A 16,558-nucleotide genomic window follows, 5' to 3' on the forward strand; every position below is an offset into this window, starting at 1 on the left:
CATTTCCCACCTATTCTTTCTACTAAAGGGGCAGCAAGGGTTCCCAGCTCTGCCCCTCAAACACCCCGCCACTGGCCAAAGAGGGGTAACTCATCATTGATAAAAACAACATATTTGGTATGTTTTGACCCATTGCAGTGTGGTTTATAATGATGCCAGAAACAAAAGCCCTTGGCCCCACTCTGAAACAATGCTAGGGAACTGGCTCATTATTTTGAAAATTCGTAAATAAATGGGAAGAACTGAACACCATTCTGCCTTTCCTGCATGGACTACACCTCAAATAACCCCATAGTTGAGGAGGGCAAGTTTCTCTTTATGGAAGGATTCCAGTTGAGAAACAAAAAGGTGTTCCAGATGGGGATCCCTGGGTGGCTCAGCAGTTTAGCGCCTGCCTTTGGCCCAGGGCGCGATCCTGGAGTCCCGGGATCGAGTCCCGGGATGGAGTCCCACGTCGGGCTCCCAGCATGGAGCCTGCTTCTCCCTCTGCCTGTGTCTCTGCCCCTCTCTCTCTCTCTCTCTCTCTACGTCTATCATAAATAAAAAAACAAAACAAAACAAAAAAACAAAAAGGTGTTCCAGAAGTACAACATCACCACTGTTCAACCTTGAGCAAAATTAACCAGCCTATGGGCAACCATCCTAACAGCCACTGACTAGCCACAGAAAGAAGGGACCAGCCCCTGCACAGCCCCAGCCCCAGAGAGTTCCTACCCAAAACAAAGTCATTCCTCTGACCATGCATAGAGATCTCCAATGTCCAGGAAAAACAGGTGACAGAGAAGGGCACTGTAAATGTCACCACTGGGAGGCAAAACCCAAGTGCAGACGGTGGGAAGCTCTGAAGGATGAAGCAATGTGGCTACTTCAACAAATAACACAACAACCAAGGCCAGGGGCGGCAGGGGAGCTGCAGACACACACACTGGAGAGTCATGTCACCACAACACACATCTTCCCAAGATCTTGATCTGAACAAACTATTAAAAACTGTATCCTCTTACAAACAAAAATCCTTCTTCCATCAACTTCAAAAAAGTTTTTTATAAAGTTCCTGGGAAAATTTTAACAGTAGCTAAATATTTGATAACATTTAAGGAATTAATATTAATTTTAAGCAGGATAATACTGAGTTTATGTCCTCTCAAACAAGACTATTTTTTTTTTAGATATCTTTTTTTTTTTTTTTTTTTTTTTGCTTTTCTAATTTGTTCAAGATGTTTCCTCTCTCTGGCATCCACTACCCTCTATTTCTTTTTTTTTTTTATAAATTTATTTTTTATTGGTGTTCAATTTGCCAACATATGGAATAACACCCAGTGCTCATCCCGTCAAGCACCCACCTCAGTGCCCGTCACCCAGGCATCCCCACCTCCCTCCCACCTCCCCTTCCACCACCCCTAGTTCATTTCCCAGAGTTGACTCTTTATTTTTTAAATATACATAAGGAAATAGTCATAGATTTTGCTTCGAGGGATCTAGGGTCTGCGGGGGGGGGCACAGTTGACAGCTGCTGGCACCCACTGGCAGAAGCACTGGTTCATTACACTATTCCTTCAAATTCTGCACGTGTTTGAATATTTTCACCATACAATATTTTGTAAGTAATACAATTTACAAACAAGACTCAATGCTGGATTTCTCACATCTTTGCCAGACACATAAGCACTTACCAGCATCAGAGGAGCCATCTTTGTCAGTGAGAACCAGGAGATACAACAGGGAACCAGAGCCTGTCCTGCCCGTCTCGTCCAGCCCGATCAGCTGCAAGCGTGGCGTTGTCACGGGTGGGAAGCGATAGAACTGGAAGGTGAAATACACGGTCTTTGGCCATGGTGCTCCCTGGCAGTCCTGGGACACTCTGAATCCAAAAAAAAATCCCCAAATTAATCAAGTATCCATAGCAGAGAACCTGGGTTTTCAAGAGCCCAGCACCACAGGCAAGACACTGCCTCATCCACCCACATGAGCAGCTCTACTGGGATCTTGGGGAGCCCGTCAGACAGCAACCCATTTCAGCCCCAGCTGGAGAACCCTGCTCTCAGAGCTACATGAATACCGAGAATTGGCCAACAACACTGTCCATGTCAATGACAGAAGTTCAGGCAAAGCCAGTTTCACAGCATCTAGAGATGGCTGTGTGAGCACCCTAACCAAATGAAAACAAAAACACATAGCATTCCTTAATCCAGGAAGACCTCAGCATAGAGAGTCCTGCCAACTCAGAGCCATACAAAGGGGTTTCTTCAATGCAAGGAAAGTGAAAGCCAGGTAAAGAGTAACATAAATAGAATATTTAAGATCGCACCTGCTAAAGGCAAGAAAATGCAGTACTATCTCGTTGCTTTGTAGACAATCTGATTCTTCCTTTTGGGGGTTGAATTTCACGGGATCTGTAGGATTTACAGCCTCGGCTGGTTGCTTATTGGCATCCAGAATCTCAGGAAAGCCGCAGGCTTGCAGAAGCACCATTGAGGCTCGTGAGAGCTTACTTCCAGAGCTAAAACAGAAAGATCATGGTGGCCGGCCTCCAGGAAAGGGCCGGCAAAGAGGTAGGACCTGCTGACAACCCCTCTCTGGGGAAAGCCTGTTGTTCAGAGTCAGTCTTCCCAGCACAGCATGCCAGGGGCCTCAGGGCTACCTCTCACCTCCTGGTCTGGGCTCCCACAACAATCGGGGCGTGCACCGGCGTAAAAGGCAGCTCCTGCAGCTGTTCAGCAACAGAGGCTCCCAGGACCAAGGACGCCTGGCTCAGCTGGGCCTCCAGGTGAGAGATCCTGCCCTCCGAGGGGGGTTCCTGCTGAGCAAAATGCGGCCCCAAGTGAGGCCAACAAGGATCCCAGCCTGTAACAACTGAGGAGGCTGAGATGGGGGGGTGTTCATTGATGAGCCACCTGTCGGACTGCTAGCTTCAGCAAAGGAAAATACAGGACGCCCAAGTGCCTCTTACACTTTAGGCAAACAATGAATAATTATGGTATAATGTAAGTATATCCCATGAAATATCTGGAACTTATACTAAAAAGTCACCACTTATCTGAAATTCTAATTTATCTGGGCCATTTTGTATTTTAGGTGAGTCAAAAAGCAATGAGGGAGGTATCATCAATTTTATGAACTGGCACCATTAAGAGATCTGCTGTCTGAGAAGGTCAATTAACATAAAAACCACATTGATAGACCAGAAAAATGAACCCTCCTTCAACACTGCAAGACAGACCACTACTCAGCTCCCAGCTGTATAGACGTTTCTCTGATCCCATCACCTGAATATTCTAGTCATTCCTTTGTATTCCACCTTCCAGGTCCCTCCAGAGCAGAAGACGTGTCTAAATGAAGAGACTGTTTGGCAATCAGAATGCTCTCTTTCACACCAGCTCACCTAGCTTTCTGTTTCAGTTCAAAAGGCATACCACAAAACCAGCGATAACTCCGACATGTCTCAGCTGCCTATAATAAGAAATGCAGGCTTTTCATAAATACATGAGCCCTAGACATGTTCTAGAATAAGGCATCTCACAGTACTGTTTTCAAGTAAATAATTTAATGGTGCTATTTTTCCTCAATAGACTTCCAGTACAGGACTGAAGATACAGTTTGCAGGTGAGCCAGCCAACTTTTGAAACCAAACTCTATGTGAATTCCCCAAGGTCAGTGGAAACACAGGCCTTTTTTCCCCACTAGATGCATCCAAATCCAGGACGGTTCACTACTTCTCCTTCAGCTGCTGCCAACGAGGAGAGTGTCCTGGAGCGCTGGAGGCTTGGATCAGCCTCTATCTGGAACTCTAACAAAACTTTCCTTCCCCCTTCATGTACAGAGATCTGAGGGGGTGTCTAACTTTGTCTTGTCAGGCAGAGCAAAAGCCTAAGTAAGCCTCATAGCAGGGAGAGCTCCCACACCAAATTCCCAGGTCTGGAGGACAGAAAGGTGGCAAGTACCTGGGGCATGGAAGTAAGCCATGCCCACCCACTCCCCCTGCCACCCTGTCCCTACACCCATGTCACAGAGAACCCAGAAGGTCTCAGCCACCTCCCCAAGGACCAGCACAGCTCACAAAGTCAAAGACTCCAGCAGATGTCAGGAGTTCAGAGCCATTCCCTGGAAGGAGGAAGTGTGGCCATGCTTACCTCCTGGGCCGGCGGGGGCTTAGAGCGGTCGGGTTGCCGTGGAAGGGGTGTGGCTGAGCGGGAGCGGGTGACAGGCTGTGGGGAAGCTGCCAGCTGGGAAAGGGACAACTAGGGGGGAGGAAGAGTGGGTGAGAGGTGGAACACAGCCCCCCTACATCCCAGCGCCCCCCCCACACACACACATACACTCACACTGGCATAAACCCAGGAGACATAGCACAGAAGGCAGTGAGGTCTGCAACCGCTTGCTGGGTGGCCGCTTCTCGTTCCTTTACTAGTTACTAAGAGGCAAGAATGTGGTCCCTACCACATGGTAACACTGGCATAAAAACAATAGTAACAAGGAACAGCAGGTGGAAAAGAGGAAGGGCCGAGGAAGACAGGTTCTCTGCCACTTATGGGCTGTGGGGGCAGCTGGTCTTTGAACTTCTCTGGATTTCACATCCAGCCAGGGACTGAACAGGTGCAAGGTCCCTTCCAGGCCTCACCACCGCTGTGCCTGGGACACAATCCCGTCACTGAGGCAGTGACTGGAATGGGAGCCGACACGAGCTCTAGAGATAGGTGCTGAGACTGAATCCCCACACCACTATTACTGTGTGACTGAGGGCAGGCCATCGAGTCCTTTCTTTACCTCTGTCTCCTCATCTGCAAAATGGGGGTGAAAATAGTACCTAAATCACAGGACTATCACGGGAATTAAATGAGAAGTCGTGGAAAGGACTTGGCCAGAACCTGGTGCATGTAAGCCTCCTGTCACGTCGCAGATGTCTGGAAAGTGAATGCAGCTTAAGGAGGGCCTACGCTCCATGGAAGACCTGCCTCTCAAATCTTGGACTCACTTTATGACATACACAGTTAGCTGGCCCAGCACGGTACTGGGACAGAGGAACCCAACACGAGACAGATCAAAGGAGTGGCTGGGGTAGGCATGTGGCAATGGGGGACCCCACCCAGCAGCAGCCCCAAGGGCAGAGAAGAGCTGTGGGGTCTGTTCAGCTCCCTTCAGACCCACAAGCTGTCTTGAGACTTTCCTGCCTCAGGAAGTGGGCAGCACTGTTCTGTGGCCCTGAACACTTAGGGTGACATGGAAACTGCTGTAATGGGCCAGTAGGGAAGCCTGGGAGGCTGTCTCCAGACATGTGTCTTCAGGCAAATAAAACGTTCACTTCTGAGCGAGTTTTCAAGCTGCTTGGTACACGTTAAACCCACTTCCTTGAGACAGACTTTGATAGTGAATTATTCGACTTTTCTAGATAAGTCATTTTCCAGGGTGATGCTGGCAAAGTCATCAGGAAGACAAGCCAACTCTGACCCTGAACAAGGTGATGCCAGAACCACTGGCAAGCACCATGACAAGCTTGGGGTTACAAAGGGGTGGACTCAATGGCCAGCCAACAACCAGCACCTCTCTTCCTATGCAGGAGACCCTTGCACACAGAACTATCCGCTGATAGGCGGTGGCCCATCTTTACCAGCACCAGCTGCTCAGCCTATGGGCCTGGCTTTGGCCCCACTGCCCGGGGCACTGGTCAGTGCCAGGCACCCTCTTCTGGTAGAGACAAGACAGGAGGAAATGAAGGCCACAGGGCAGCCCGGCTGGCTCAGCGGTTTAGCGCTGCCTTCAGTCCAGGGCGTGATCCTGGAGACCTGGGATCGAGTCCCACGTCGGGCTCCCTGCATGGAGCCTGCTTCTCCCTCTGCCTATCTCTCTTTCTCTCTCTCCCTCTGTTTCTCATGAATAAATAAAATCTTTTAAAAAACTTTAAAAACACAACTTAAAAAAAAAAAAAAGAAAAGGAAATGAAGACCACACTGTGGCACCTCAGAAAAAAACAAAGGCTACTCGGCCCTGAAAGATTCTCAGCTATCAGACATAACTGCCAGAGAGAGCACATCATTTTTTAAAAGTACTGAATGTGTCCCAGCAAAGCAAAAGAGACACCACTGTTCTTAATAATGCAGAGAACGTTCTGCCCCTGGGGCCTTTAATTAATGGATTTTGGAATTCTGAAACAGGCCTCTCAGCCCAGACTTACCCCTGGTCCCACCGGTGAGTCCTGGAGGGCAGCGAGCCCCTGGGGCGGCAGTGCTGGCAGGTCTGGAGGGAAAGCAGACAGAGGTGGGGAGGGGCACTCAGGAGCCTTGGGAGGCCTGACTCAGGGCCTGACCCGTCTGCCCCTGGCTGTGACTGGTGTTCCCGCTGGCGTTGGGCAGACCAATCACTCTGCAGTAAGGTCCAGAGCCGCTCCCCCAGGTCACAGCCTCAGAGGACGGACCTGAGCTCGGGCTGCTATCACTCCAGCTCCCCTACCCCTGGCCACCCCACCTGGCCTCATACTTTCTGACTGTGTGGTGTCACCAAGAATGGGCTTCATGACCCATGAAGTCCTCACACACCCATCTTGTGCCTTTCCATCTTCACATCTGCTCATACTCCCAACTCTGGAGAGCTAGGGCCCTGGGTCAGCTGGCCTGGCACCCCCACTCCTCTGACTAGGGTGGACTTGCTGTTGTGCTAAGTAAGCAACTTTGAAGCAGATGCACATGCCGCACCCTGCTGTTCCTGCCTCCACCCCCGCAGATGCCCAGCGCACACAACCTGTCCTGAGTCCAGCGCACTCTAGATGTGGGCATGCTGGGCCCGGGAGGGGCCGGCGGCCATGCATGTCCTTGACCTTGGTGATGCCAAGGCTGGCTCCTGCAGGCTCCAAGGTGCCATCCTCCTGCCAAGTCCAAGGGCCAGCCCCATCCTCACAAGCCAAGTCAGAGCGCTTCCCAGAAACTTAGAAACACTCTGGCCTGCAAGCCTTCACCCCCGAAACCAGCTCACAGCAGATCGTGGATCCAGCTGTGCTCCCAAGAAAGGTGTCATCTCACCAGAAGCAAAGTGTGGAGGAGGATTCCAGCAGCCAAGAACCTCTCCCTCCACTTGAGAGTGCTGGCGGCAGCTCACTGCCCATCCCAAGGTGGGAAGCATTACAGAGCCACTGAGTCCTCCGTATCCCACCTGATACCGGGACTCTGGAAAACCCCACAGGCTGACTCTGGTCACAAGGATGAAACTGCAGGAAATGGGAAGGGACCAGACCAGTGGCTCCCCCACCACCAGGGCTAATGCTGTGTGGACAGGTCCCCACTGACTGCCTGAGACAAAGGAGCAGCTCACATTTCTTGCTCCAGCAAGATTCACCACCTGTCTGAAGACACTCTGTTACTCCCCCATCAGCCTCAACTCGCTGAAAATCACAGTCAACAGAAGCTCAATCGTCCAAGCCTCCTTCCTGTCAATTCAGCTTCTAGAAGCCCAAACTGCCTCCACTGACACCTGGGCTATCTGTGTCCCACAGGGTCACATAAAGACCTGTGACCAGGTGATTTCTCTGCCGGGAGGGCACACCTGCAGCATCACACAGATGGGAAACATCAAATTGGCCCAGAAAGCACTTTGGTGAGGGGACCAGACAGGATCACAGAGGATATAAAGACAAGTGCACAGGTGAACAGAAGGCCAGGCAGCGGTCTTCCTGGAGAAAGCCCCCAGGCTGGAGGGCACAGAAGTCCCCCCAGAAGCACTGGGGAGCCCACAGTGCAACTTCCTCCCTGTCCATCATCACCAACCATGGGCCAGACCTGAGTAGCATGGAGCACTGAAGCCCTTTGTCCCAAATGCCAGCTATCTCCCTAGGAGTGCTTCTCTGAAACATGGCTGTGCATTCTGGGGAGAAACTGAGGCAGGCCTGAGGAAGGGTGCTCACAAGTCCGCCTAGGTCTAGCTGCAGGTCAGGCCTTCACTGGCAGAAGCCTCATCCCGGGAGCAAGGGGTCTGGCGATCTTAGAGGATGGGGGAACAGCTGCCCCAAAAGGGAAGAAGGGCTCATCGTTGCTCAAGACAGAGTCACTGTGATTTAAAGAAAGATGGGGAAAAATAAGTGTCCCACTGGGCCCTGTAAATAAGGCTTTAATCACTATTTAAAGGTTCTTTAGACACTAAGAATTCATACGGCAAATCCACCTGAAGACCCTCATTTCTAACTATCTGGGGGTAAAAAACCATGCTCCCTAAGACACTGATCACAGGAAATGAGGGACATAAACAAAATCTGTGTAGAGATAAAGGAACAGGCAGCTCAGTGACGGGGTGGCCTTGGGCCTCACCGCAGAAGTTGCTCAGAGTGAAGGTGGCTGAGGCCCTCCAGCACACAGGATGCCGGGTGGCCCAGGGCACTAGGGGGCTATAGCTGGAGAGGGGCTGGACTTGCACACAGAAGAGCCCAGGCCTGCCCGCAGCATCCACACCTGCAGCTGCACCAGCCCCACCACACCGGCCACCTGTTGCTCGGGCAGGCAGGGCAGGCAGGGACAGTGAGGAACATGTGTCCCAAGCACACCTGCATGTCCCAAGGTCCCATCACTGCCCACACCAGCTGCTTCCAGAATACTGTGAAGTTAGGCCCAGACCAATATGCACTCTGGCACCTGGGAAGTGGCATTGCCCTCTGGACCTGGGGGGTGCATGGGGCTCTTTGGGGCAAGGGATGCATGCACCTAAAAAAGCTGGTGCTGTACCCAGATGTTTACTAAGCAGAGGACACAGGAGAAGATGCACGTCCCAGGTGCTGATAAGGGAGCGTCACTACAAAGGTGTCATGGTTCTGTCCATGCTGCTACTGGCAGTTCTATAAAACCCAGACATAGGGCAGCCCCTGTGGCACAGCAGTTTAGTGCCACCTGCAGCCTGGGGTGTGATCCTGGAGACCCGGGATCGAGTCCCACAGTGGGCTCCCTGCATGGAGCCTGCTTCTCCCTCTGCCTGTGTCTCTGCCTCTCTCTCTCTCTCTCTCTCTCTCTGAATGAATGAATGAATAAATAAATAAATAAATAAATAAATCTTTAAAAATAAAAAAAATAAAATAAAACCCAGACATGCAAGGTGCCCTGCCTCGGCGAACTAGGCCCCAGAGGAGTGGGGAGTCCCATGGGGCATCCAAAGCCTAAGGCTGGCTGAAGCAGTGACTCGTCCCCATCAAGGCCTCTGCTCTGAGCCACTCACTAACATCCTACAGCAGAGCACACACACCCTGGGATCCCTTTAAATCTGCCCATTCACATGGCTCCAGCTGGGCGGTTCAAACTCCCTGTCCTGCATGACTGCCTGGGTGACACGACTGCCCCGGGGGCAGGGAGCCTTCCATTGGAGAGAACGTCCCCGCAGCATCGACACACAGAAGGTCACAACCATGCCAAGAACCTGACTCAGGATATTCCGGGAAAGGCCATGGTGACATATTTCCCTCGACCCAGCTATTTGTCAAATCTACTGAAGCAAACATACCAACATTCTGACACCACCAGAACACTGAAGAGCAAAATATGGGTCAGGGAAATTCTGAGTTTCCAAAAACCAAGACCGAGTGCCCTCTAGTGGCTCTGTGCATTGCTTCCTGGAGGTGAGGAGTGGGCCTCTGCTCCCTCGTAATTCTAGAGAGGACATAAAGATCATTCATGACAGAGAGCCGAAGTCCCTCACTTAACATGACAGCCTCATGTCATCAAGATTTCCAACAGAACCGACTAAGTTGGTAAATATCAAAGGAGAAAAAGTTTCCATCACCAATTAAACACAAATGAACCTGGGATGAAGGCAATCACATCAATGTAACACAAATGCAGCAATAAAATCCAAATTAAATAAAGCAAATGCAATCAGGATGGGTCGGTGCAGACCTGCTGGCCCCAAATGGCAGTGGAGAATGGAGGACATCGGTACTAGATCCCGATCCCTCCAGCAACCTGCCAATGGGTGGAATGGCAAGTCTCTTTGCAAAGAACTCAAGCTCTGCACAGGGGAGACACACCCTCCCCCCAACCATCCAGGGAGACACCTGTCCCGCTGGCCAATGGATGGATCTGGAGCCCAAAGCGAGCTGTCTTTGTGGGGAGGGGTCCCCTTCCCCCTGAACCTCCACAACATGCCCTGGAGCCTAAGAATGTCTGGCCTCCCATGGGTGCTGCTCTGTGCCCAGCTGCGCATGTGGAGCTGGAGGTGGCCAGCGTCCAGGGGACAGGCCAGCTCTCCCTGGTCTGCATCCGATCGTACAGCACAGGAGGGGCATGAAGTGTTGGTATCTGCCTGTTTGAGCATCTCAAGATGCACGAGCAGCTGCCAAGCTGGGGTGCCACCACACACAGAAGCAGCAGAGTGCAAGGGATGACCTTGGACTTGGAGTCACGAGGTCAGGCCCTCAATCCACGGCTGACACATCTGCTAGCTCCATGCCCTGACTCCATACTCTCTCCAGAGAGCAGCAGCAATGGCTTCCAGTTGGAGAAGCACCCTCCCAGCTCTTAACCACACGGGGAATGGTGGGGGACACAGCAGAGTGAAGGCTCCATCTCAAGACGTTCATGGAACACCTGAACTGGACTTCTCTCTGCTGGGCTCCCTAAGCCCCAGGGTGACCTCAGAGCTCCTGGGGTCGCTATGGGGAGAAACCCTTCCTGGAAGGAAGCTAACAATGGGAGAGCTGGACGGTAAGGGGACCGGGTGTGGAAGGCAGACAGAGAGACAGAACCCGAGTGCCAGGACACAGCCAGCCTCACATCAGCTCTGCAAACATGTGCCCAGTGCTTTCCTGGCCCAGGACCCCGGTGGGAAATAGAAAGAGGAGTACACACAGCCCCATTCGTGAGATGCTCCTAGGACAGTGCTCGGGGTTAGACAAGTGCCCACACCAAAGATCTGCACCTCTTCACCATCAGGGCACAAATTAGGGCACTTGCCACTAGATGGAGCCACCCGGCTCACTCTCAGCCAGGAGCCGGAGGAGTCCTGTGTGTCACTTCCATGCCACAGCAACTGACTGCGGGGCAGGCACCTCCGACATGTCCCTTTCCTCGTGGTGCTATGGCCAGCAGAACTCAGACTATGCCTGCCATCTGTGACCACGAAAGACAGAGTTGTTACCAACCTGCAGGGGATGTGGAGCAAAAACAGGAAATAAAAGCCTTTTGTTTTAAAGCGGTGAGATCTGGGGATTATGTGTCACCATGGCAAAGTGGACTGATTCATTCTGAGGGCAACAGAGGAAAGAGGAGACACACAACAGTATGGAATAAACAACAGGTGTCCCAAGATCAGAGAGTTGTGGAAGAGCACACTATGCCCGGGAGATGCCTGCGCCGGGCTCCAAACATAAGCAGTTTACTCTGGGTATTTCAATGCAAGACTATTTTTTCTAAACTTCTAAATTCAAGGTCAAAGGAAAATAGAAATTGAAACCAATCATTTAGAAAATAAGAACACTGTAGATCAATATGTCAGAAATAGAGTCAAAGAAGTACTTGGAAAGAAACCACAGGACCTGAAATGTTTTATTAAACAGACAAATGGAGGGACAGTGGCTCCATGGTTGAGCTGCCTTTGGCTCAGATTGGGATCCCAGGGTCCTGGGATCGAGTCCCGCATTGAGCTCTCCACAGGGAGCCTGCTTCTCCCTCTGCCTATCTCTGTCTCTCTCTCTCTGTGTGTCTCTCATGAATAAATAAATAAAATTTTTTTAAAAAGGCAAATGTAAATAAGCTAAGCATTCAACTTCTTTAAAACTTTAAAAAAAGAAGGGATTAATAAAAGCAAAAGCATATAAAATTAAAATTAAATTATAAAATTAAATTATTTAGATTAAAATGAAAGACACAATTAGAAACTTCAAAACAGCACAGGAATTAATGAAGGTATGCAAGAGCCGACTCCCTACAGAAGATAAAAGGTAAACACCTCTGATGAGTCTGCCCAAGAGAAGGAGACACTCACCAGGAGACCAGGAATGGCAAAGGAATCCACGCAGAGATAGAAATTAGGATATTTACATTACATACAAGTTTATCCCAGGATCCATTCATCTATAGACTATATATATCCCCAAAGTTAACCTGAGCTGAGATGGAAAACCTAAATAGAGCCATAACCATAATAGAAACTTGAAGGTAGGGGATCCCTGGGTGGCTCAGCTATTTGGCACCTGCCTTCAGCCCAGGGTGTGATCCTGGAGCCCTGGGATCAAGTCCCACGTCGGGCTCCCTAGATGGAGCCTGCTTCTCCCTCTGCCTGTGTCTCTGCCTCTCTCTCTCTCTCTCTCTCTCATGAATAAATAAAAAAACCTTAAAAAAAAAAAAAAAGAAACTTGAAGGTGGTGAAAACGAGCTAAGGAAACCCCACTGAGCTGGGAGAAGGAGTGGAGGGTCAGCAGGTGCCATCCCCCACTGGGTCCCATCTGGGTACCTGCAGGGACCCAGAACCAATGAGAAGCCACCACATGGAGTTCTCTTTTCCTCACAAACTCCTGTTCAAAACCATCCCTTCCAGCCTCCTCCTTCCCTCTATCCCCTCTATTAGTGGACCCTTGCTCTCTGGTCTCTCAACTGGCCTATGATTCACCATGGTCTGCACATCTCCTTTTGTAATTCCTCTGCCGTTCTGGAATAAACCGAGTTGCTACTCAATAACTTCGTTGTTTTCAAGGTTGGCATGGTCAGAAAATCCTTCCCAAAGGCACTGAGTTCCTGATGGTTTATAGACAAGTTTTACCAAACCTTCAAGAAACAGGTCTTGCCTTTTGTTGAAATTATTTTAAAGCCCAGAAAAAGAGAGAAAGCATCCTAACTCACTGTGATGATTAATTTTTTTAAAGATTTTATTTATTTATTCATGAGAGACACAGAGAGAGAGGCAGAGACACAGGCAGAGGGAGAAGCAGGCTCCATGCAGGCAGCCCGACGTGGGACTCGATCCCAGGTCTCCAGGATCAGGCCCTGGGCCGAAGGCGGCACTAAACCACTGATCATTAATTTTATGTGTCAGGTAGACTAGATGAATCACAGGGGCCCAGACAGGTGGCCAACCATCATTCTGAGCGTGTCTGTGGAGATGATTCCAGATGAAATTCCTATTTGAATACTCCCCCTGAGTGACGTGCTCTGCCCCCCCCCACCCTGCCCCCGTGTGGGTGGGCATCATCTCATGTGTTGAGGGCTTGAGGAACACCAGAGGGGAGGAAGGAAGAACTGGGCGTTCCTGCCTATCAATGGGGGACACACATCTCCTTCCCTCCATGCTCCTGCTCCGCAGGCCTTCAGACCCAGACTGGAATCTGAATGGTGGCTTTCCCCCACTCTCAGGCCTCTGGATTTGGACTAATTACCCCAGCAGCTTTCCTGGGCCTCTTCTCAGCCTCCACTGATGGTGTGAGCCAATTTCTTATAATAAATCTCTTCCTACATGTATGGCCCACTGGTTCTGTTTCTCTAGAGAGCCCTAGCTACGCACTCATTTTGCAAAACGAGCACTCCAAATACCAAAGCCTGATAAAGACATGACAAAAAAGAAAGCTATAGATGAGCGATCTGCAGGTGATGGCCCACTCGTCAAATTCCACCCACAACCTGTGTTTGTGAGTAAGCTTTTATTGTAACACAGCCAAGCTCATTCATATGGTTTCCACTACACAGCACTGGAGATGAGGAGCTACAACAGGGCATCCAGCCCACAAAGCCTAAAATATTTACTATCTGGCCTTAAAGTCGGCTGACCTCTGCCACAGATGCAGCTCAATTATGGAGATGAGACAGAAATCCTGAACACAGGTTAATCAAATCAAGACAGACATGATTATAAAGCTTCCTAAAAGTCATTCCCTCTCTGTTTCTTTTCTTAAATAGACTTTATTTTTAGGGCAGTTTTATATTCATAGCAATAGTGAACAGAAAGTACAGAGAATTTCCATGTACTCCCTGCCCCAGATATGCATGGCTTCCCTAGTATCTACATCCCGTACCAGGGTGCTACACTATTCTTTTTGCTACCTAAAATATTTGGTAGTTTTTTATTATCTCTTTTTAAAATCGATCTTTTAGGTGCCTGGGTGGCTCAGTCAGTTAAGCATCTATCTGCCTTCCACTCGGGTGATGGTCCCAGGGTCCTGGGATCAAATCCCACATCAGGCTCCCTGCTCAGGGGAGAGTGTGCTTCTCCCTCTGCCCGCTGCTCCCCATGCTTGTGGGTGTACATGCTCTCTCTCTCTAATAAATAAAATCAAAATTAACTAATAAATTAAATTAAAGCATAAGCTCTGTGAGAACAGGAGCCTAAAAAGTACCTGGCACATCACAGAATCCCAGTAAGGATTTGCAGAATGGATGAGGGAGGGAGGAAAGAAAGAGAGCCACTAAGCAAACCCTACCTTAGTAAGTGTTGCCTTAATTTCTGGCTAATGTAAAATGATAGAAACAAACAAAAATAATGGTAGAAACAGAGTTAACACTGAATGTGCGGGGCCCAATGAGGACCCACTTCCCTGGATGGTGTCACAGGCACTGGTTTGTGTCCACTGAAGACTCTGGGGTCAAACTCTCCATGGAGATGTGCCGCATTTGCACCTGCCCTGGGGACCGCCTTGTTTCACTGGGCCAGCGGCTAAAAGGGGAATGAGCAGGTGGCACTGCCCAGCGATGGTGCCAGCCAGAGATGACAGCGGCAGCCGTGAAGCCTGCCCAGTGCCAGGCCATCCTGAGCGCATCCACAGATGTTTGCCCACTCAATCCTCCCTACAACCTCTGGTGGACCATGTCTGTGTTTCTTTCCAGTTGTTTCCTTCTTACTGATCTGCAGGAGCTCTTCCTATAATATTGCTTCTTTCTGATATTCTAATTCCTTCAATTAACTTCTCATGGTTGTAGGCACTGTAACTGTCTTTCAATTTAAGGTTTGTCTATCTACTTGTTTGTGGAGTTTTCTCTCTTACAAAAGTTTTATATTTTAACATAATCCTATTTCTTAGTCTTCTTTGTTTATGCATTGTCTAGCTTGTTTAAGAAAGCTTTCCTAGGTGTCTGGGTGACTCAGTCAGCTGAGTGTCTGACTTTTGGTTTCAACTCAGGTCATGATCTCGGGGTTGAGATCCAGTCCCAAGCAGGACTCAGTGCTCAGTGGGGAGTCTGCTTGTCTCTCTCCCTCTGCCCTCCCTGGATCATGCAAATGTGCTCTCTCATTCTCTCTCTAAAATAAATAAAATCTTTAAAAAGAAGGAAGGAAGGAAGGAAGGAAGGAAGGAAGGAAGGAAGGAAGGAAGGAAGGAAGGAAGGAAGGAAGGAGAAAGAAAAGAAAGCTTTCCTAACCCCAAAGTCACAAAAATATCCTCTAATTTTTTTTCTAAGGCTTTTCAAGTTTTATTCTTTCCTATTCAGTTCTTTGTTGCATCCCATTTTACAGCTGAAAAAATTGAGGAAGAGAGACAGTCAGCAAGGGGTCCAGGGTCATCCAATTAGCACACATGCACCAGTCAATGATACATGCAACTGTTCTCAAAGTTACTGAAAGCTGCCACGTTGTACACTTCCTTCCAGAACTTGTCCTCACTCCTCACGTGGTCTTGAAGATTCACCCCTGAGGACATGTAAAGACCTTCTTGGTTCATTCTGAGTGCTATACGGCATCTGATTGTACAAATACACCAGCTCGTTTATCCACCCCCAGGGGGAGGAGTGAGCAGGCCACCATGTACCCAGGAACCAGCTGCTCTCAACAACAGGTGTCTAGAAACAGCACTTCTGAGTTAGCAGGGTATGAACTAAATATTATGAAATTGCTCTTCAAAGCAGCTGTCCATATAGCGTTCCTGCTTGCGTGGTAAGACCCTTCTTCCCCATGAGCATCCTCATGAACCTTGTATATGAGGCAGCTACATTTCTCCAGTTGTGAAGTATGAGATGATTCTTCATTTTATTGTGCATTTCTCTGATCACGACTGATAACTGAGCCCTGTCTCATGCTTACGGGCCCCTCTGGCTTCTTCCATAGAAATCCCCTATTCATGTGCTTTGCCCATTTTTCTTTCCTGTTACCGTTATTTCTTATTGATTTGGAACAGCTATTTCTATAGCCTTTCTTCTTTCTAATCTTCTAATTCTAGAGTTTTCTAAAATTTCTAAAGTTTTATTTCATAATCCACCTAAAATTTATTTTTGCACAAGGTATGAAATTAGGATCTAATTTTATATGTTCCTTATGGATAAGCATTCCTGCACTGTTAAGTGACTGGTCCATCCCTATTCCTGGTGGTAAGCAGAACGATGTTTCCTACCCCAGAAATACCCACATCCTAACCCCCAGAGCCTGGCAATGTGATGTTGCACTGCCGGTAATCATGGCTGCTGATCGGAGAGACCATCCTAGATGTTCGGGTGGGCCCAATGCTATCATAGCAGTCAGAGCGGTCCTGGTAAGTGCCAGGGAGCCAGGAGGATCAGAGTCAGAGGGAGATTTGGAAACTGCACTGCTGCCTTCAAAGAGGGGAGAAGGAGCCAAAGGCTACTAGAGGCTGGAAAGGCAAGGAGGTGGAGCCTGCCCTGGAGTCTCTGGAAGGAACCAGCCC

The 16,558-nt window shown here is 49.4% G+C and overlaps 1 protein-coding gene across 17 annotated transcripts in view; it reads right to left on the minus strand.

Annotated features, from left to right (window-relative positions):
- NPHP4 (nephrocystin 4) overlaps positions 1-16,558 on the minus strand; it is a 118,296-nt gene that overhangs the window by 35,583 nt on the left and 66,155 nt on the right. For 10 of the 17 annotated variants that reach the window (XM_072731115.1, XM_072731112.1, XM_072731122.1 and 7 more), the window contains 5 exons: positions 6,170-6,231; positions 4,131-4,238; positions 2,649-2,797; positions 2,309-2,500; positions 1,674-1,861 (listed from right to left, as the gene is read on the minus strand). In XM_072731115.1, the coding sequence (XP_072587216.1) occupies positions 1,674-1,861; positions 2,309-2,500; positions 2,649-2,797; positions 4,131-4,238; positions 6,170-6,231 (699 nt within the window). Of the gene's footprint in view, positions 1-1,673; positions 1,862-2,308; positions 2,501-2,648; positions 2,801-4,130; positions 4,239-6,169; positions 6,232-16,558 lie in introns of all 17 variants that reach the window. The other 7 variants (XM_072731108.1, XM_072731121.1, XM_072731119.1 and 4 more) reach the window with 1 other exon arrangement.

This window comes from Vulpes vulpes, chromosome 12 (genome assembly GCF_048418805.1).
Source record: "Vulpes vulpes isolate BD-2025 chromosome 12, VulVul3, whole genome shotgun sequence".
Lineage (NCBI taxonomy): Eukaryota > Metazoa > Chordata > Mammalia > Carnivora > Canidae > Vulpes > Vulpes vulpes.